At 48.3% G+C, this 20,893-nt stretch overlaps 4 protein-coding genes across 4 annotated transcripts; 1 reads left to right on the forward strand and 3 right to left on the reverse strand.

Moving 5' to 3' along the window:
• Positions 1-975: 975 nt before the first annotated feature.
• On the reverse strand, positions 976-5,516 carry tnfaip1 (tumor necrosis factor, alpha-induced protein 1 (endothelial)). The gene is made up of 7 exons (XM_068745842.1): positions 5,352-5,516; positions 3,916-4,312; positions 3,428-3,597; positions 2,614-2,697; positions 2,363-2,415; positions 2,077-2,272; positions 976-1,496 (listed from the first exon to the last, which is right to left on the reverse strand). The coding sequence occupies exons 2-7, from the start codon at positions 4,160-4,162 to the stop codon at positions 1,275-1,277; spliced, it is 972 nt and encodes a 323-aa protein (XP_068601943.1). The 5' UTR covers positions 4,163-4,312; positions 5,352-5,516; the 3' UTR covers positions 976-1,274.
• On the forward strand, positions 4,569-6,252 carry lyrm9 (LYR motif containing 9). Its single transcript, XM_068745844.1, has 4 exons — positions 4,569-5,441; positions 5,737-5,875; positions 5,953-6,045; positions 6,118-6,252. The coding sequence occupies exons 2-4, from the start codon at positions 5,747-5,749 to the stop codon at positions 6,130-6,132; spliced, it is 237 nt and encodes a 78-aa protein (XP_068601945.1). The 5' UTR covers positions 4,569-5,441; positions 5,737-5,746; the 3' UTR covers positions 6,133-6,252.
• A 168-nt stretch (positions 6,253-6,420) lies between these two features.
• ift20 (intraflagellar transport 20 homolog (Chlamydomonas)) lies at positions 6,421-10,866 on the reverse strand. The gene is made up of 5 exons (XM_068745455.1): positions 10,796-10,866; positions 9,619-9,756; positions 8,423-8,508; positions 7,715-7,818; positions 6,421-6,816 (listed from the first exon to the last, which is right to left on the reverse strand). Exons 2-5 carry the CDS (start codon positions 9,743-9,745, stop codon positions 6,735-6,737), a joined length of 399 nt encoding a protein of 132 aa, XP_068601556.1. The 5' UTR covers positions 9,746-9,756; positions 10,796-10,866; the 3' UTR covers positions 6,421-6,734.
• Positions 10,867-14,008: 3,142 nt separating this feature from the next.
• LOC137901283 (ATP-binding cassette sub-family G member 4-like) lies at positions 14,009-20,565 on the reverse strand. Its single transcript, XM_068745299.1, has 14 exons — positions 20,316-20,565; positions 19,973-20,090; positions 19,601-19,733; positions 18,471-18,521; positions 17,884-18,029; positions 16,906-17,029; positions 16,683-16,797; positions 16,449-16,591; positions 15,460-15,558; positions 15,054-15,222; positions 14,870-14,970; positions 14,543-14,701; positions 14,343-14,461; positions 14,009-14,234 (listed from the first exon to the last, which is right to left on the reverse strand). The coding sequence occupies exons 1-14, from the start codon at positions 20,563-20,565 to the stop codon at positions 14,009-14,011; spliced, it is 1,953 nt and encodes a 650-aa protein (XP_068601400.1).
• Positions 20,566-20,893: the final 328 nt, after the last annotated feature.

Raw genomic sequence — 20,893 nt, forward strand, 5'->3', positions numbered from 1 at the left:
CGGATGGACTCTGACGCAGCCGAGCTGGTTGCGTGCGTCGTGGATCCGCCTTCCCCATCGTGTTGATCAATGGAGGAGGAACCAGCGTGGCCCCCCCCCCCAGCATCCAGCCCCGCCCCCCGCTCCGCCCCCCGGTCCCTCAGCATCCTCCTCCAGGTTATTTTTAGCATCTTCCCGGGGCCTCTACCGGGTCCGTGCGGGAACGATCACTGCAGGAGAACGGCTCTCCCGTGGGCGTTGCTTTACGCGTGGAGTTCTGTGGAGGAGGCGCGTGACGCCGCGCACTGACATCCAGCCTGCGGCGCGTCCACGGCGACTCTAAAGCGCACGGAGACCATCCCGAATGACGACAGGTTCGCCTGCTGCAAAATAAATGACGTCAGAGCAACGTGGCGTAGAACAACCCCCCCCGGGCTGGATTCCCTTTGATGAACCGCCCGATAGCGCCTCCACGTGGCTTAATGGAGCACCTGCACCCCTCAGAAATCTGAAGCTGCGTCTTGGTCCAACTTAGACCGCATTAAATTCTGAGAGCGATCCGGAAACCTGTCTGGATTTCTGCATTCACTAATAATGGAGGCTTAAAATAAATCATATATTGGAAAATATGCATGAATTCACTCACCAGAGATCAATCAAAGGGTGCATCCCACCCCTACCCTGAACTCCCCGTTACTCCTACTGCACACTTCACTGCTGTCGTACACGTCCTGAACCACAGACGTCCTCCTGCAGTTTCAGAGCTCCTCTCTGGACACCCTGTCCTTCTCCATTGCTAGCCTCAGCGCTAACGTCGCGTCCGTGCTACTCTTCCTCGGCATAAAGAGATCCTGGAATGTTGATCAGTTTGACATTTTCGGTAACATTCCAGTCAATGGAGCTTCAACATTTTCCCCTCAATATCTGGATTGATTATTGACCGACGTTTCTGGAATTTGACTCAATCATGAAACAACAACAACGAGACAACAATGGTTGAATAAAAGCAACTTTTATGTTCACAAACGGAGGAGAAGGCATTGTGGGTAACTGCATGAAGACATGTCAGAGGGACATTATTCCAGGGACAGTAGCTCAGCTTTGAAGGACATGCAGGTATAAAATGGCGTCTACTAACGGACGTCTGAAGGCGAGCGTTCTTCAGACCCTTTCAGCAGCTGAGGAGCATCGAGTGTTCACACTGCCCAGATTAAAAGGTCCCGACAGGGGGCCGAGAGCATTCCATTCCCGTCAGATGATTGGTCGTCAGCGGTGGGAGGCGGCTCTGGTTTCAGTCAGTGTCCCAGCGGCCGGTCGTCGTACGTGCTGTACCTCTTGACGTGGATTCGACGGACGCGCTCGCCGCCTCCGGGCCCCTCCTCTTCCTCGCTGTGGGAGCCACAGTGGTTGTAGCGGCGGTATGTGGCCTCCAGCAGAGGGTTGTCCGGCAGGGGCGTGGTCTCGTACAGCAGCGCGTTCAGAGTCTCCTCGTATATGCGAGCTTCAGGAAACTCCACCTGCAGCCGGGGCGTGAGAGACACCTTAAACAAAGGCATCAGCCAATCACAGGCCACGCCACGCAGACGAGGAGCGCCCGGCGGGCCTGATGGGAGCTAAACACGGACCCAAACATTTACACACAAGAACCAGCAGCAACGGCAGAACGGAGACTCCAGAACCAGCAGCGGCGACAAGTCCAGATTATCTGCTCACAACGATGAAAATTCACTGATCTTCTTCCTCCTCCTCCTCCTCCTCCATCAGGTCCTAGTGATTCTGATCCTCCTACTCCAGTTCCTACCAGCACTGGCAGCAGAGTTATGACTGAGTACGTACATGTGTACAGTATAAATGGAATATACGTATAAAAATAGAAACTTTTTTGACACGACAACTTGGCCGACATTTTTCCATGTTGTTGTTCAACGAGGGTTTCGACGAAACGTTGAGCGATCTGAACGTAACTCTGTCGTTAAGGGAGGACCGGCTGCATCGTAGATAATCCTTCAAACACGCAGGACCAGCCACGTGACGCCCTCTGCTGCCCCTGGTGGACAGCGGGCCCTGCTGCTCCCCGCCCACTGAATGCACCCTCACCTTGGTCTGCTTCTTCTCCGTGGCGTAGAAGATGGAGGTGCAGCAGACCTCGGCCAGCTTGCGGCGCTGGCCGTAGAAGGACCAGCAGCAGATCTCATCGCCGATCACGTCCTTCATGAAGAGGACCCGGCCGTTGAAGCTGAGGGACAGCCGGTCGAACAGCTCGATGTTCTTGAGCAGGTTGTCGTCAGAGTTGCTGTCGAGACAAAGGCAGCCTTTCACCGTTTATAATAATAATGAGTGATGCTCCTGAAGGAGGAAGGAGGAGCCCCCGGGGCTTTCTCACCTGGTGTAGGAGTACTTGTTGTTGCTTCTGTTGTACACCAGCTTCACCAAAGGCTGCCGGAGGGGAACAAACGGATCAGACACACAGCGGTTAGTGACAGAGATACCGCGTGCAGAACGTTCACGTTCCTCCCAACGACAAGGAACGAGAAGCTGTTCAATCAGCGTTTTATCTGCTGGTTGCCAGGCAACAACTAGCCCCCCCCCCCCCCCCACCTCAATGACAGACCTGTAGGCACGTTCTCGTATTACCTTGGCAGAACACTGGATCAGCCTCTCCTCCTCCTTCCTGGAGGTGACCACAGGTATGACACACAGGGGCTGCTCTTTATTGCCCTGCCAATCAAAAACACGATGAAGAGGACTCGGGTAGAAACACAGTCGTCAGCGTTCTATGTTCATTAGTGGTCATCTTGCAGCACAGTCGAAAAGCACAACGACACCGAGTCCATGTCTGGAGACGACCCACAGAGTCCAGATCGATTTGAACTTATTAGCAGAACTCTTCACTGTTTAAGGGTTAAGGGGTCTGTTTGCTGCCCGTTTGCTGCCCGTCTCGGGACGGTGCACCGCTACACCTGAAGCAGCGCTAGCTAACGTACAGGTAGGCAAGGCAGGCAGGCCGTGCCTCACCCGCCAGCATCCACCCATCCATTTTCCTGCTGCTTTTACACTTTGCAGGTCATGCAAAAAAAAAAGGAAAATAATGTTTTTTAATTCTTATATTTATCCAGTGATCGGTACTAAAATGTTATTTTACGTTTAACTTCAACAGTTTCAGATAATCTTTCATATAAATTTGCTGAATTTTCACATGTATCCTGAGAAGAGATGGCAGCAGCCAGTTCAGCCTCCCTATTGATTGATCAATGACTTGGCTAACGGTGCTACATGCTAGCAGCGAGACTGTGTTGCTGTCTCTCTGTAGGTCTCTACTTACTATAGTTACATAAACTAAATAGTCCATCACAAGGATTTAAGCATCATTTCATGCAGGAGTCTAACAAAGTCGCCAATACAGCTATTACAGCTACCGTAACCCAGCAACCACTCCCAAGCGACTAACCTGCAGGCTGTTTTGACAGAGGTCCACTAGTCCCTGGACAAAGTAATACTTGGCCTCAGCAAGCAGCTCCTGAACCGCCTGGCGACCTTTGGGCAAGGCGACCGTCCCGTCCCGCAGGTAGCAAAGGATGCTGCCGAAGTGTTTGCCGCTGCGGTCAATCAGGATCCAACCTGAAAGGAAGGCGCGGCCGTTGAGACCGCGTACATCCGAGCGACCGGAGCAAGCGACAGACCTTTCCCCGAGAGACGACGAAGCTGCCGTTTTGTGAGGTTCACTCCTCATTTCAGCAGAATTAACCTCATCATGTTAGAATCACAGGAAACGTGCGTAACGAAAGTCCAGCGGGCGATATGTAGCCAACAGTACGTGTTTTGTAGAAGTACACACATCCTCAGTCATAAACATAAACCTCTTAGGAGCCGCGGCTGCGTTGGGTTTTACCCCGAAGTGTTATCCAGAGAGAAGGCGGAGCTTCCCTGGCGGCTTACCTTGCTTGTCGGTGAACACCTCCGTCTTCCCACTGAACATGGCTTCCAGCATGGAGTGCTGCTTGTTCAGCACCGGCAGCGTGGTGTAGAACAGGTTCCCGCCCACGTTGAGACGGACATACTTGTTGCCCAGGCCCACTGCGCCTCGATAGCTGCAGGTCTTGGTCGTGGGGGGGACCAGAGGCGGGGGCGGGGAGGTGCGGCCGGCCTGCGTCCCACGTCGGGGGAGGCAGCTGTCCCCGGACATGTCCCTTTGGAGGTAGATGACCACCCGACAGACGGAGGTCCGGAGATTCTCCGCCGTGGTGACGGCTACTGGTGAGGCCGCCAGAACCTCTCGCTGCTCCGGATCATTCCTTCCTTTGACTCTACGGAGCCGCGCAGAGACGACCAGCGGCTGACGAGGAACAGAATCAGATCGGCGGCGTGTGAGAACGACGGGAGAGCCTTCCTGAAAGCGCACGATAAAAACGTGCAAGACGATCCAGATAAACGAATAAAAAGCATTCGTACAACCATCCGATAGAGCCCATTAAGCACTGAGCATGCGTCCATAAAACACTTATTTCTGGGGCAAAAACTAGCATGACCATAAAAACGAGCTCAGTATGACACTAATGATAAAGTAAAAATGTAATCCAGTATTACAGCGAGAAAACAGCATAATCAACAATAAGAGTTCATCACAAAGAGGACTGGACTTGTTGAAGTTTACTTGGAGACGTTTCACCTCTCGTCCGAGAGGCTTTTTCAGTTCTGAACGGCAAGTAAAGTAAATAATAAAATCAGCTGATCTGATGATGTAACCTGCAAACTGACACCTGGGTTTTAATTCTACATGAATACATTTTCCTTTGATCAGAAACAGTTAAGTGTATGATATTTAAAAAAAAAAAAAATCACCGGCCCTTACAAAGCAATAATTTATTGAATTTATTTCAGATCTTTCCGCCTTAAAGTTTTAAATGATTAAGTCTTCCAGACACTTTATAGTCGTGTTGTCTAAACGTCTTTCTTCTAATGTTAGAGCCTTCATTTCATCCACATTAACACTGATTAAAGTAGTTCTGATGGTCAGATCGGTTCCTCCTCTGTTGTTATCTGTAAAATAGCGAATAAAGAATGGTTTCCAGTCTGAATTCCATTAGTTCACGTTGTGACGTCAGCCGCAGTCCAACACTTAGCAAAGGTCAAAGCAGAAGCACGCGCCCAGGTCACGTGACGCCGTTCCATGGAATGGAGTTCACTGGAAGCATTATGTCACTGTAGCGCGCGTGACGTCACGTTTCCTGCGTGCCTTGTTTAGGCAGTCAAAAGTTCGCTATATTCACTTCCTGGCCTGCGACGCGACGCGCGCGACCGGCTGAGAGAAAGTCACGGAACGATGTTCGTGGCGGAGGCAGCCTGAACACGGAACGGCGCTGCCGGCGACTCACCGACCTCCCTCCGCCCCGAACGGGAAGCGCCGATCCCGCACGGCGCGCCGAACGACGTCACGGACCAGAGTTCGGAGAAGAAAAGTCCGTGTAAGGTTCTCCTGTTGCTCCTCTTCCTCCTGCTTCCTCGTTGCGAGGCGCGTCACAGACCTTCTTCTTCCTCGTTCTACTTTCTTGTTTTGTTGTTATTGTTGTTGTTGGGCGGTCGGAAACTAGCTTCTAGGAGTATTGTCGCCATCTATCGGACCGGAGTGTGAAAGCGGCTCCATCGGACTAGCTTGATGCTAATCACAACAACGGATGTTCAACACGAACTGCGCCGTGAATTGCACGTGTGACGCACCCGCATGTACCTTATTACGTCATTATACCTACGCGTTTCCAGCCGGGGGGAGATGCCGCCGCCGCTAGCTGGAGCCGAGCTGGTCCAGACACCGGTGCAGCTCTACCGGTACCTCCTGAGATGCTGCAGACGGCTACCATCCCCCGCGGTCCAGAAGCATTACCGGCACGCCATAAGACAGGTGAGCCCCCTGGTACTAGCGCTGACCTTTGACCTCTCCCATCAGCATGTCAACGATTCTCATCCTCTGGTGTCCAGAGCTACAGCAGCCACTCAGACGAAGACAACCCAGAGAGGATCCAGATGATAATCCAAAGAGCTCTAGCAGACGCGGACTGGATTCTCCATAAGGTTAGGAAGACGCGTTTAGGGATCGGCTTCGTTTCCTGTGGGTTTGAACTTTGAACTCTTCTCTCTCTCCAGTATAAGATCAAGTGAGGTTCCGGAACCACGACGGCAGCGGTGCGAGTCTCATTTCACTTCCCTCTCTGCGTGTGATCGTCTTCACGGACGGTTGAACCGGCGTGGAAATGATTTCTAATAAAGGATTTAATGTAATTCAGAGTTGTCTCATTGAACATCGTCTCAGGTTAAAGGTCAGTCCCCTGGGGGGGGGGGGCCGTGGCAGTATTCATTTCTCGTTTGTCTTCACCACATCTGTTAAACTACAATCTGCAACATTTGGATCTGCTCCACAGAAACACCAGAAATAAGTTCACACGATTTCAAAATACTTTTTTACTTCCACACTGAAATGTCCTGAGTGTTCATTCAACATGAACGATTCCTCAAAGACGAGGCAAACGATCACGTGACATCGCTGGAAGCTAATCTAGAAGCTAAAACAATGCAGGCTCTAGAGCCAAAAGTATTTACAGACTCAAGCACAAGCAGCATTTCAAGTGATAAAAAATACACAGTAAAAGTAGATAAATACACTCTAGAGTATAAATATGTCTTTGTATAAATAGCTCCATCTTCATGGTTGCTTTGAGAATATGTTCAAGTCGTGTGTGTGTGTGGGGGGGGGGGGGGGGTCATCATTTCTGCAGAATGAACTGATCGATGAACTCGTTCTGTTCCGCCTCCACTTTGGACAAGGCTTCATACTCAACACGATACCTGAGAAACACAAACAGTAAACTACTAGATTATACTGCAATATTTTCCAGAAGTCGACACAGAGAGTATTTCTAACAGATAAACACTGATTGGTTAGACAAAGATTATTATTGATCACTGATGGCGACCGTCTTCATTTCAAAATGTTAAAACTGCTAAAAGACGCTTCAAAGTGGAGCGTTCCAGACGATCTGGTGAAGAGTCCTCCCCGCCCCCCTGGTGAGGAGTCCTCCCCGCCCCCCTGGAGAAGGGTCCTCCCCGTCCCCCCTGGAGAAGGGTCCTCCCCGTCCCCCCTGGAGAAGGGTCCTCCCCGTCCCCCCTGGAGAAGAGTCCTCCCCGCCCCCCTGGTGAGGAGTCCTCCCCGTCCCCCTGGAGAAGAGTCCTCCCCGTCCCCCTGGTGAAGAGTCCTCCCCGTCCCCCCTGGAGAAGAGTCCTCCCCGCCCCCCTGGTGAGGAGTCCTCCCCGTCCCCCTGGTGAAGAGTCCTCCCCGCCCCCCTGGTGAGGAGTCCTCCGCGTCCCCCTGGTGAAGAGTCCTCCGCGTCCCCCTGGTGAGGAGTCCTCCCCGCCCCCTGGAGAAGGGTCCTCCCCGTCCCCCCTGGAGAAGGGTCCTCCCCGTCCCCCCTGGAGAAGAGTCCTCCCCGTCCCCATGGTGAAGAGTCCTCCCCGTCCCCCCTGGAGAAGAGTCCTCCCCGCCCCCCTGGTGAGGAGTCCTCCCCGTCCCCCTGGTGAAGAGTCCTCCCCGCCCCCCTGGTGAGGAGTCCTCCGCGTCCCCCTGGTGAAGAGTCCTCCGCGTCCCCCTGGTGAGGAGTCCTCCCCGCCCCCCTGGTGAAGAGTCCTCCCCGTCCTCCTGTTGCAGCGCCTCCAGCAGGACGGAGGCGACCACGGCGCCACATCTTACCTCTCCAGCTGCGTCTTCTTCTCTGCAATCAGCGCCTGAAGCTGCTGCTGCTTGGCCTCTCTCTGCCTCGCCACGGATTTCAGCAGGTTTCTGGCTCCGATAGCCTGGAGGACGAGGAGACGGAGCGTCAACACGAGACACGGAACCAGTTCCACTTCGTGTTCGGACCAAAAACAAGAACATTTCTGATTTATACTCTGTTTTATTGCTCTGAGGGAGGAGCAACTAAATGGCCTCTCATGAAAAGTGAAATTACGTTTTATCTTGAATGAAAAATGAGATTTTTAGAACAAAAATCAAATACAATTCTTCAGACTTGCGTGTCTCGTTCTGTTTGAACCATTAAGAGCGATTTACTCGATTACACCCTCTGCTGGTGGAAAAACAGGATCACGATCCAGGGACGGAGCTACGGGTGTACCTGGGTGCCCTGGTTCCCCAACACCGGACTATTTTTCATTGTAGTGTGAAGGGTCTTGCCCAAGGGCCCACCTGGATGTCATCATCACATCATCAGTACTTTTTTTATCATCAAAAAAATATAATATTCAGTTTGAGATATTTACATACAACTTTTAAAACACAAACAATGAAACATTTCATAGGGAGCCAGATGGAGGTGTTTTCAGGGGGAGGTCATCTGCATACAGGCTTTTGGCAGCTTTTGCGCAGGAGGACTCCAACATCGCCGTTTAATGCTCCGCTTACCTTCATCTTCTCTCTCTCCGTTTCTTTTGCTAGTCCATCGACCAGCTCAATGAGACCTCCCACCGTCTTCTGAAACTGGACAATTTCTGCAAAGACAGAAACATTAGAGCCGCCCGTAGGACACGCTAGGATGAGAGAACTCTTGACAAAGTACAGCTTGTCCTCACTTAACGACGTTCACACAGGGATCGATAGGAGAAAAAATAGTTTCAAAAATAAACAAAAATCACCCGGAAAACCCAACACAATACATAGTTATATATATATATATATATATATATATATATATATATATATATATAATTACCTCTCTCAGAAATCAAGAGGTATTAGATGTGGGTGCGCTGTACCTGACAAAAAAATACTACAATACGTACAATTTAGAGTAAATAAATCACATAAATTGCAGGTTTTTGGAGGCCCCCGAGTCCAAGTCATTTGATTTTGAACCGATACCGAGTCCCGATCCGATACTCCTTTATACATAAAAAAATAAAGATGAGTGAAGAAACGGATCCAGGACGTCGCTTATTTTATCATCTTATTTCAACATTTAACTCTTAATCAGAGCACTTCTGTGGCGTAGCTTGAACATTCAAGTTATAAATAAAATACTTTTTTCACTTTGGACTTGGACTTGTGCAACAGGAAATATTAAATACAAATATTTAAAATAAAATGAACAGCACCTCAATCGCCAGGTTTTTCTCATCCACTTCAGAATACTTCCACAGTGCGACCAGCTTCAAACTGCTCGCGTGTTTAGCAGCATTCAACCAATAGTGTCACAGGAAGTGATGTCATGCTGCACGCGTTACCATCTCTGTCTGTAGGAGAGAGGTCTCACTCTGTTCCACAGCGTAACTCCAGATCTGGTAGAAAGTAATGACAATAACGATCCATATATATCCGAGTCCTGATCGGGAGGTAACATCCGATTCCGAGCGAGTCCGCTAGCTCGTGATTGGACCCGATTTCCGATCACGAGATCGGATCATGCCTAATTTGAACCTGGACCTTCTTGCTGTGAGGTGATAGCGCTAACCACTGTGCCACCGTGCTGGCAGCAAAAAAGAATAGATAAACACTAATCAAGTTGTCAGCCAATGGTTTAACGTCGAAGTCGTGTAGCGACGGGGTCTGCGGAACGTAACGCGTCGTTAAGTGAGGATTGAGTGTCTTCAGTGCTTGCTTACTTTCCACAAATTCTTTACACTCGTCCTTGAGCTCTGAGGTCTTCTGGCTGACGTCGGGCTCCAACACTCGCAGCTTGTTGACCTCATCAAAATAAAGACCAGCCTCTGCCAGTGAGTCCTGAGCCATGGCGACAGGGCCTGTGCCAAAGGAGACGCAAACACAGCATCATGCTAAGATCAATCACTGTTGCCATGGCGACAGGGCCTGTCCCAAAGGAGACGCAAACACAGCATCATGCTAAGATCAATCACTGTCCCAAAGGAGACGCAAACACAGCATCATGCTAAGATCAATCACTGTTGCCATGCCTACAGAGCCTGTCCCAAAGGAGATGCAAACACAGCATCATGCTAAGATCAATCACTGTTGCCATGCCTACAGAGCCTGTCCCAAAGGAGACGCAAACACAGCATCATGCTAAGATCAATCACTGTTGCCATGGCGACAGAGCCTGTCCCAAAGGAGACGCAAACACAGCATCATGCTAAGATCAATCACTGTCGCCATGGCGACAGGGCCTGTCCCAAAGGAGACACAAACACAGCATCATGCTAAGATCAATCACTGTCACCATGGCGACAGGGCCTGTCCCAAAGGAGACACAAACACAGCATCATGCTAAAATCAATCACTGTTGCCATGGTGTTCTCTGATTACAGCAACAAACCGGACAGGAAGCAGAATCCAACGTAACCCAGGCAACTGGGGAAGTCAACTCTTTGACTGCTGGCAGTTTAACAACAACAATTTCAAGGAGCTGGAAAGCATTGAACTGTGAACGTGAACTAGTTCATTTTAATCGATAACAGCTGAACTTTGTAATACAAATATGACTGTTTATGGTCTTGATACCTACATGCTGACTTAACACGTCCCGAGATAAACTCATGTTAGAGGCTGGACGAATATTAAAATACTTAGTAGGGTTGTACTTTCAAGCCTTCGAACATGGGCCCTTTTCTCCTCATGACCGCCTCTGGTAAAAGGCTGGTATTGACTCAAAACTGACGTCATCTGAGTTTCTGACGTGTCTGATGTTCGGTAGAAAGTACCGCTTTCAAGCAGCGAATAATAATAATAATAGCTAGCTGGTTAGCAAGGCCCGTTAGCATCACTCTTGTGACAGCGCTATGACGATTAACGTCAGAAAAAGGATGGATGGACGGAAATACTTGCATTTGTAGGAACTCTTCTGAGCTAACTGTAACTCTTCTCCTTCTTCTTCTGCTGCTTCTTCTTCTTCTTCTTCCTCCTTTTGCGGGTGAATTGACGTAGAGATGCGTATTACTGCCCCCTACAGGCCCATTGTAGATCGCCATCGACTGGATTAAATAATGTAAAGTGGGACGTCTGGAGAAAGTAGACAACGGTTCGTTTATCCTGAGTTCAAATGCTTAATTAGACATTCGTATCGACTCCAGTTCTAACTCAGAACCGGAATGCAGCCTACCTGTGTGTGTGTCTGACGGTTCCTCCTGAGTGTTCTGCGTTCACACTGGAAAAGAAGTGGTCCCAAATCTGATTCCTTCTGTTGATATTCCGATCACACGAATCCGATTCTGATTTGTGCAGCTGGGTTCGAGGGTCACTAGGGCCGGGGGCCATAAGCCCCCCCCGCTCAGCCTAACAATTATCCCTAACAATTAAAGGACTGGATAACCCCGAATATTCCATCAATATAAGTAACAGCGCTCTGAGGCCTTACAGAGTCGCTCTCAGACTGTCATCAGGAATGAACGTGCTGCAGCTAACATCAAACGTGGAACAGATGCCTCCCTCTCAGGTAGCAGACAGTCCAGAGCAAGACGATCTCAGAATCTCCATCTAGGTTCTGGTGGTTCTGTTAAGTGGCCAGTGAAGCAGTAGATCACGTATCATGTACGGCTTCGTATCTGCCGCACGTGAATTAGGTCAACCTCTGAACCGTGCCATGAACATAACTGATCATATTGGTGTTCTGTGTGGGGTTATTATCCAGCATTTCATTTAAGTAATCTGCATCTAACGAGACTGTATCTGACTATAAGTAATTCATCGAAGTGTCAAGGCTGCATGAACGATGGGATAGTCAGTTATCAGAGGGAACAGAGGGAAATAACAGCAGGACATACGGTTCAGTCGTCTCAGCAACAACGTCTCTAATACTCTGTGATTGTATTTCTCGTCCACTAGTGCTTCCTGCTGTTCGTCTAATCACAGTGACGCCTGTCTCCCTGCTCTGATCTATGTGGGACTCTCAGCTGACTGATAAAAGTACAGGTAAGACGTTCATCTCTCATTAAGCCTCCAAAACGTCTTTTCTGTCTTTAATTGTTTTTGTCTCAGTTATGTTGACTCTCTCAGCGAAGTCTGCTGTTTCCTGTCGTGATTTAATTTTTGTCTTGACCTCCTCAATATCTCTCATCCGATTGGCGAACACTAGAACCGTCACACAACTGATACGTTTCTACCTTCCTGTGAAACAATCCTTTACGCTGATGGTTCTATTCCCTTATCTTCAACGTCTGAGCTGTCTCTGCTCTGCATCAGTCAATACTCAACAGAGATATGGAGGGACACATTTCGAAGCTCCGTTGACTGGAATGTTAACGGAAATCTCAAAGCGATTCCAGAAAAAGGTGTTGCTGGCATCATGATGGCAAATCAAATCAAATCAAATCGACCGAGTGATTGTCAAACCATGGAATGCGCTTCCCCAAACACAGATCAAGTCTGAGATCAATAAATTAGATCAGGGTTTATTGTGATGCCGTAAAGTACAGTTCAGTGAGAAGGTTCAAAAAGTGGACAGGATGACAGCCAGTACATTTTACACAGAGTACAAGTATAAAGTTCCCGGTGCAGTGTGATGTGTACTTATATATATATTTATATAAGCATTGCAAACCGAACAGGAAGCAGTAGCACCAAACCGAGTCGCACGTTGAGTCCTTACAGTGCGGTTGTTATCTGTGGAGGGTTTATCCCTGAAACACGGAGCTACCTGAACCAACGGAGGCAAAACACAACAACAAAACAAACAAACAAACAAAATCTTAAAGTAAGCTTGGAACAAAATATGTACGAGAAGAGAAAGAATAGTTCCCCATCTTCAGTTTTTGATTGGATGACCAGTTTATCAGTGTCTTTAGTCCACTGAAGCAACATAAGAACATTTAACATTTATTCTCACAAGTTAACAGCATTAATTAAAGAACTAAATACTGTAATTAGAAAGCAAATGTTCTCCGGCCTATTTCAGAGTAACCCCCCCTTCTCCTTCCCGCCTCCCGGGACACCAAGTCCAACCTCAGGAGCAGAGACAGACGGCGCCGCAGTCCCCCCCTCCCACAACGGTCAAGATTAGAAAAAGGATTGTCCTCCAGTTCACTGCAGGAAGAAAGCCCTGCCTGCCCCCACGATGCTTACATAAAGCTATAGATGTGTATAATAGTATAATAGAAAAGGTAATATAGTACAGCATAGAATAATTAACTCATTCAGTGCCATTTACGTCTAAAGATGCTTTTTGAAACCCGAACTTTAATCTTTCATTTAGTAGCTTCGTTCCCATATTCTATGGGGCTTGGAATATCGGGCAAAATGAGCGAAAACTGGGCCACTGAGCATATAGCTGAGTTGAAAATGGCTGGTACTGAATGAGTTAAAGATTAATTTTCTTTTATTCTCACTAAGATTTTCAGATTTAAGATTACGCTGTGGAAGTACAAAAACACCAAGTCAGTAGACAATCGCGATAATGATGACTTTACAACTAGTAACACATCAAAAAGGCGTCCAGCTCAAACAACATTTGATTTCCACTCGGTAGAAGCCCATCAGTCGTCATCGTCACATCCTTCATCCACTGATCAGCTACATCATCATCACCTCCGACAGGCGAGGGGAATAACAATATCCCACATGGGGAATTTGGGCACGTTAGCTGAATCGGACACTCCAACCCACGACCCGGGTTCGGCTCGGCGGCTGAGGAAGACCTCGCCCACATGAGGCGGCCGGTTCTAATGTTATTGCTGATCAGTGGATGACACGAGAATCTCGCTCAAACAAAAACGCTGTCATCCGGCGCATTTTGGTCTCGCAGGAATATGAATAGCACACAATCCCCTGCTGACCGGGGCTCCGCGTCCCCCTCCTCTGGTCTCTTGTTCAAGTGTTCTGATGTCTGAGGTAAAACAGGTGCACGTTGATTCAGGAGGTGATGCCCGTATCGTCAGTCACTGGCCTCAGAATCAGTTTAGGAATACGACTCTTGTCGTCGCTCCGATCCTGATTCTGCTTCCAACGCCGATTCGTTTAGTCCCTTGAGCAGCAAGAAATGAAGTGAACCAAAGTCCCACGTGAGAAAAGAGTCCAGATCCAGGAAGGAGATGGGCCCACAGAAACCTATCTCTCAGACTTGACCTTGTAGCGGAGGACGACGTAAGTGGCCAGCCGCAGGACGATGAAGAAAACGCCCAGGATGGAGAAATCTATGTAGAGCTTTGCGTCCTCCACATCCAACAACTGCAGAACCTCCTCAGGCTGCTGGAACTTACACACCTTCCCCGGGCACTGCAGCTCTGAACGGTTCATCCCATAGATGGACAGGATCACCCCCTCAAAGCCATACCTGTGGGACAGGTGAGAAAACAGAGTCACCTCATCCATCCATCCATCCATCCATCCATGATGGGAGGACAGGTAAGAGCATAGAGTGGAGATATGTACTAGTACTCACCTGACATAAGACACGTAGGAGCTCCACTGCAGGTACTTGGGGATTGTATCAAAGTTGACAAAGAAGCCAGAGAACAGCAGGACGGGGATGGCTGTGACAGGGCCCACAAAAGTGGCCACCTAGGCAGGGACGCAAAGGACATATTCTGTCTTAGATTTGTAATATGAGCCAACAAACACCGAGGCCAACCTGCCGCACACCTGTGGCGAGGTGGAGGCAGCTCCAACCAGCAGGCCCAGGGACTGGGCTACCAGGGCGGTGCAAGTGGACAGGGCTGTGAAGAGGAGGTAGCGGCCGGCCTCAGGGGGCTGCTCTGTCATCCAGTACACGATGCTGCAGTACATGATGGGGCAGATCACCTGAAATAACAGCAGCACCGACTGCTGAGCGAGGAAACGATGACAATGTCCTGCTCTGTCCTCGTATGCCTTTGATTTGCTGCAGGAAGCGTCTGAGGAGGAGGGTCAACAGATCTACTGCGCCAGGTAAACCGTCCGGCTAACGCTGCGCCCCTCCCGCTGGCTCACCTGGAACGGGATGTCAGCCATGGTCTTGGCCAGGTAGTAGGCCTTCAGGCTGTACCAGTAGTTCAGATGCTCCCGCAGGAAAACCGACATCTCCAGAGGGACTAAGGCAGCGAAAGCACGCACGTGTCAAAGGCACAAAGAAACAGGGCGGCGGAAACAGAAACCGGCTCTGGATCAGACTCACAAGTTAACACGGTTGGCATGAGCGCTCCAAACATGATGAAGAGCATCGAGAAGAAGAGGAAGCCGGTGTTGTTAAAGACTTTGCTGGCGTCGTTGCCGATGTTCAGATAGAGCAAGCCTATCAACACGCCGATGGCGATGTGCGACGTCAGCCTGAGGTGGGTCAAAACCTGGACCAGGACTAAAGCTGGATTAGTTTCCATCTCACACTAAAAGCAGTGCTCAGATCAGTTTATCGTCTGCATCTCAACCACGTGATGGGGGGGGGGGGGGGGGTCGAGAACCAGACTCCATCTTCGTCAGCAGCTGAAGAGAATGCTGGAACACTGCTTTACTGCTCACCAAGGCCCTGCTCTCGTGTTTGCAGCCAGTAAACAGGACCCGTGCGTCTGCCATGTTTCACCCACCTGGTCTCGGCAGGTCGTAATGAAGGTTCTCTTGAAGAGGATGCAGAACTGCGTTAATGTGCTCGTGGCAAAGGAATGGCTCTCGATGTGCCCGGCCTCCTGGAGAAGATGGAGCAGAGCTTGGTCACAAACACCCCCATTAAAAAACACACCTGTCTGCTCTCAGAGCCGGACTAACAGGCCCTGCGGTAAAATGAAAGTCGTGATTTCAGCTAAATCGATTAATTCCTGTTTGATTTTAGAAGCTGATCATCACTATGTCCTACATTTGCATTCTGATTGATCACAAACAGTAAGCAGCAGTAAGCAGACCGGTATCCTGAACGACTGGAAGGTGGGGGGGGGGGGGTGTACGCTTTAGTCCCTAAACTGACAAACAACTAAGAGAAATGTCTGCATTGGATACAACTTTGTGGACGAACACGACCAGTTGATTCCATTAAGAAAGCAGCTCGTTCCCCTCCTAACTGGATCTACACCGTCCACATGGTGATCTGGATCAGCACCAAAAGGTTCTAGATTGTTCTTGGTATCTTTATACACCAACCATGAAAAGTAAAAGTGAATCAGAGTTGATTTTTAACTGATTTTTGAATCAGTCATTGTGGATCTGATCCAGATGAAATTCGTTGGTGAGATAGAGACCCGAGCCCTACATGGCTGTGTCATATTCCAGAAACATTGGTCAATAATCAGCCGAGATATTGAGGAAGAAGTTGGCCTATCCGCCCCCCCACAAACACACACTGGTTGTTTGTTTGTCAGTCCTTGTAAGTGGGAATCAATCATATATGTGGGCACAGCGCTCCTGACTTAGTTGGTTGAAAAACACCTCGGAGAGATCATTAAAAAGCTCCAGGAACCTGTGGCATCCAGTCAAGAAGTGTTCTGCCACTCGGCCCGTGATGAACCCCCCCCCCCCCCCCCCCCCCCGCTGACCGCTGAAAGCCCGGTCCTGACTGCAGTGCAGCAGCGTTTCACCTGCGTACCAGAGGACACTTGGTTGTGCAGACTGATGGGCCGTTGCTTTCAGTTTGGCTCTTCTTCTCTTCTAGCGCACACATCCCACCTTGGACGGCGTCAAACAGCACCGGATTCAGGTCTCCATACTCTCCCGACGCCACCTCAATGACTGAACCAGGGGCAAACGGACAAGCAAGCAACTGAGTTCACGTCATCCTCAGCAGCCTAAAGATACACCAACACATGTGAAGGGGACGTACTGAAGTCTGCAGGGTTGTGGTAGGTGGGGCAATAAAGGCCCAGGGTCTTTAGGTAGGGGATGAGGTAAGGGACTGAACCTTTGTAGATGCACTGTCCCTGACTGAGAATGTAAAGCTGTAGAGAAACACAACTGCTCAATGTACAAAAAACATTCAAAGGTGTTTTGACGAAGTGACATCATCATTTTTCAGAATGGAAAATTACTTTAAGAAGAGTCGGTACCTTGTCAAACATCTCAAACAACTTGGCGCTGGGCTGGTGGATGGTGCAAATGATGGTCCTCCCCCCCAGCGCCAGGGAGCGCATCAGGGAAACCACCTGGTAGCATGACACGCTGTCTAAACCGCTAACACAGGGAGGGAAAGAATGAACGAGGTCATCAGGAGAGGAGATATCAACATGGGAGAGGCGAGATGTTCTACAGTCAGCAGGGGGCGGGGGGTGTTCGTCATCAGTCGGTGTCATTAATGTTCACCATTGAATTACATGTTGTTTATTGGAGACCTGTGGGAAAGTGGGTTTATTTTGGAACTGAAGGTTTTTTTTAATATTTATTATTATACAGAGACGATGTCTCCTCCAGCCCTGGAAGAGCTGGAGGAGGTGGCTGGGGAGAGGGAAGTCTCGGAAGTCCCCGTTGAGACTGTTCCATCCATGACCCGGCCCCGGATAAGTGGTGGAAGATGGGTAGATGGATGGATAGTTGAACCTTTTCTGGTTGAAGATGGACTCAAAATCAACTCGCAATCCTACTGCCAGTTTTTAGAAGACACTTTCTTCAAGCAGTGGTACAATAAAAAGTCTGCATCACATACATCAATGTACTCCACTGCGTGGTTAGCCAGTAAAGGCCTTAAAGAGGAAAGAATAATTACGTGGCCCCCTTCCTCAAATGAGCTTGAGAACATTTTCATTTTTCATTTTGTTGCATAATAATTATACACAGATAGATATTCTCCAAAGAAAGCCAAAACCTCACTTTTACATTCTTAAATATTTAGGTTTGAGATTTAAGAACATTTTAATTGTAATTGTTCAATAATAAAATGAATCCTCAAAAACACAACTTACCTAATAGTTTTGATCACAATGTATTTGGTTTCACTTCTGATCAACATGACATAAGTTCTTACTAAACATGAAATTAATTTCATCAATATCATCATCATATAATATATATATAAGCATCATGCTGATCACCTGGTGGGCTCATCAAAGAACATGACCGGAGGGTTGTTGACCAGCTCAAGGGCGATGGCGAGCCGTTTACACTGACCGCCCGACAGGGAGCTGCTACGAGTGTGAGCACAGTCCAGGAGCCCTAACGCAGTCAGAATCTCATTCACCTGGACAAGAGAGGACAAGACCAGGACACTGGGGGCTCTTCTGTCTCAGACTGAGTGACCATCTGGGGGGCAGAGGGCTGCCATTTCTACGCGTACATTTGGGGTCAGCATCTTGCTCAAGACACTTCGACATGTGGACTTGGGGGAACTGGGGATCTTAACCAGAACGAGGCCTTAACTTTTTTTGAATTGTGCTGTTGGAGAGTACTGAAATCCTGAAGCTGATCCATTTTAAAGCCCCTGAGGGGGGGAAAGGGGGCGTTGACATGAAGTGATGGAAAGGAGAACAGAAAGGACTTGCATGACGGTCCCTGGCTGTATCCATGACCACTGTGAGATACTGTAAACATGCTGTACATAGTTTATGCATCAGAACTCTCCCAGTGGAACCCGAGCTGTTATCGTCTATCTGTATTTTAAGCTAATAAATGTTAAACTCACCAGTTTTTTCTTCACATCCATAGATTCATCCAGCTTTAAGTTGGCTGAAACCTGTAAAGAGGATTTTTACATGATGTTTTTGCAAAGCAACAAGTATTTAATGACAGCGGATATGCAGCAGTCTCGGATCAGAGAGACTCCAACATTTAGCTATCACCCTTTTCTTTACAAGTTCAATTAAAAACATCATCTATCTATACATCTTCCAACACATCCGGGGCCAGATCATGGAGGCAACAGTCAGGGATTTCCAGTCTTTCCTCTCCCCAATCGCCACACGCCTCCTCTAGCTGATGAAATGGGCACATTCAGCAACATGGCAATAACAATAGCAACACGCTGCAGTCAGGAAATGAATAATCTGCTGGCAGTGACTATTGAAAGTTATTTGAACTTTTTTCCAGCATGTGCTGACATGTTGATCCCGGCTACATATGGCGCTCAGGATCAGCACTGGACAGCTCCATAGCTAATTGGCTACATATGCAGCTGTCCAGGTTTGAACCTGAAAGTGACGTCTTTTCCGCTGCATTGACTCGGGGAACGTTCTTTATCTTGCCCACTTCGGTTGTTTTTTTTGGTTTGAGCACAAACCAAACTTTGGTTCATACTTCTGATTTTTCTCATTTACAGTATGGCTTTATCTTTCAACAACCTTTTCAAAAAGTGATATCAAAACTGAATATTTTATTTTAATTACTGTGGCAGTTAAAGAGCATGTTAAGGAGTAGTTACATTTATTTTACATTAAATGACATTACATTTAGTTAATTTTTTACTGTGTTATGGTTTACATTTGGCCTTTGGAGGGCAAACATAATGCTAATGTGGCCCTTGGAGAAAATGAGTTTGACACCCCTGATCTAGACTGTACCTGTCAATCTCCCTAACAAGTTCTGGCTCCTTCCCCCCCAGCAAGGTGATATTCCTTGTCCCAAGAGCTAGTCACTATGTCCATGGATCAGGTTGTCAAGCACCCCCCCGCCGTCTGCTGCCACCCAATCCACATTGCACCCACCCTATGGTTCCCTCGGCGGGTGGTGAGTCCACCGGAGCAGTCATCGACACAAAATCCACAAATAAACAAACATTTTAAGGAGTTCAGACTTGCTGTGCCAATAAAACCTCACCATCATGGCCTCCCTTGCTGTGAGGTGTGGTAGCAGCATGTCCTCCTGCATGATGTAGCAGGACAGTTTCCTGAATGTCCGCAGATCCCTGGGTTTCCCATTTACCAGGATCTGACCCTTCATCCCTGTTTCCCTGAATAGCAGGAGGAACGGACACACACTGGGCAGTTCAGTGAGCTACTCAGACCACATGAGGCAGAGAGTAAACAGTGCAATGTAACCACCACACATGCTAAAACACAAGTCATGTATATTCTCTAATGCCTGTGAATCAAATCTAACTTTGTCGATCTGTCGATGAAAGAACGAACATTTCTCATAAGTATGAGCTCAGCTTTTTGTCCAACAGAAAATAGAAGTTATCAATCTCACCTGTATCCAGCCAGAATGTTCATTAAAGTGGATTTCCCAGCCCCCGAAGGCCCCATAATTCCTATTAGCTCCCGACTAGAGAACCGCCCAGACAAGCACTTCAGCAAGGCTTTGCAACCTAATGACATCAAACGGTGCATTGGTGATCATTTTAAGCGAAACTACAGAAAACCATCTTTATGATGTCCTTAAATGGGATCCATGCATCCATCCATCCATGTTAAAAGCAAACAACAACCACAGAAAAGGTGCCGTGATTTTATTAATGCTAATTAGGCCTCAAAGACGGTTTCTGCCACATTCTCCATTTGACAATATTCATGTAAATTGGTAGACTGGTTACCTCTCCTCTTCCAGCATGGTCCCTCCTGGATTGTGTAGGACAGGTCAATGAACTCCAAGTCCACAGCTGAGCGTTTGGGCAGGTGAGAGAAACGCTGTGCCTCAGTGATCTGGTTCTCAACCTTCTTCAGGTGCGTCAGCAACGATGCTTCTTGATGCTGTGGAGGCGGAGGCTGGCTGCCTCTGTTGCAAATCGCATCTTCCTCCATGGTGATGCTGACAGCGTCAAGTTCCAAAGCCTTATTATCCATACTAGCTCTCAGACTGTGGGAGGAGAGGGAGGGACGAGCAGGCTCACACATGGCACATTTTTTGTGTAGGTGTAAACCGGCTATAGTATTTGGTATATTGCTTACATTTATTGACGTAATGCATGAGCTAATAAAGTTCTGAAACAACATTGCAGCAGCTCGTCCAATAGATAAATAAAAATACAAAAGTAAGCGAAGGAAAGAAGAGAAAGAGAAGAAAGAAAGCTTCATTTCTGTCATTGATACACTCCAAGTACACAAATTAACTTTTCATTGTCTTCACTGTCACTGAATTTCCACTGGCAGACATTGTTAATAAAACACAGCT

This window comes from Brachionichthys hirsutus, chromosome 11, assembly GCF_040956055.1.
Source record: "Brachionichthys hirsutus isolate HB-005 chromosome 11, CSIRO-AGI_Bhir_v1, whole genome shotgun sequence".
NCBI classification, from domain to species: domain Eukaryota; kingdom Metazoa; phylum Chordata; class Actinopteri; order Lophiiformes; family Brachionichthyidae; genus Brachionichthys; species Brachionichthys hirsutus.

Bases quoted from the DNA above. Each gene is read 5' to 3' on its own strand.
- tnfaip1 (XM_068745842.1), bottom strand. From the start codon at position 4,162: ATGTCCGGGGACAGCTGCCTCCCCCGACGTGGGACGCAGGCCGGCCGC. The intron at 2,698-3,427 runs GTTAGTCGCTTG...TTTGATTGGCAG, and splicing joins TCTGTCAAAACAGCCTGCAG to GGCAATAAAGAGCAGCCCCT. The intron at 1,497-2,076 runs GTGAGGGTGCAT...CCCCGGCTGCAG, and splicing joins CGGAGAAGAAGCAGACCAAG to GTGGAGTTTCCTGAAGCTCG.
- lyrm9 (XM_068745844.1), top strand. From the start codon at position 5,747: ATGCCGCCGCCGCTAGCTGGAGCCGAGCTGGTCCAGACACCGGTGCAG. The intron at 5,876-5,952 runs GTGAGCCCCCTG...TCTGGTGTCCAG, and splicing joins ACCGGCACGCCATAAGACAG to AGCTACAGCAGCCACTCAGA.
- ift20 (XM_068745455.1), bottom strand. From the start codon at position 9,745: ATGGCTCAGGACTCACTGGCAGAGGCTGGTCTTTATTTTGATGAGGTC. The intron at 8,509-9,618 runs GTAAGCAAGCAC...CTGTCTTTGCAG, and splicing joins GTGTAAAGAATTTGTGGAAA to AAATTGTCCAGTTTCAGAAG. The intron at 6,817-7,714 runs GTAAGATGTGGC...TGTGTTTCTCAG, and splicing joins AAGAAGACGCAGCTGGAGAG to GTATCGTGTTGAGTATGAAG.
- LOC137901283 (XM_068745299.1), bottom strand. From the start codon at position 20,565: ATGGATAATAAGGCTTTGGAACTTGACGCTGTCAGCATCACCATGGAG. The intron at 14,971-15,053 runs GTGAGTCTGATC...TCGCTGCCTTAG, and splicing joins CATGCCAACCGTGTTAACTT to TCCCTCTGGAGATGTCGGTT. The intron at 14,235-14,342 runs GTGAGTACTAGT...CCTGTCCCACAG, and splicing joins TCCTACGTGTCTTATGTCAG to GTATGGCTTTGAGGGGGTGA.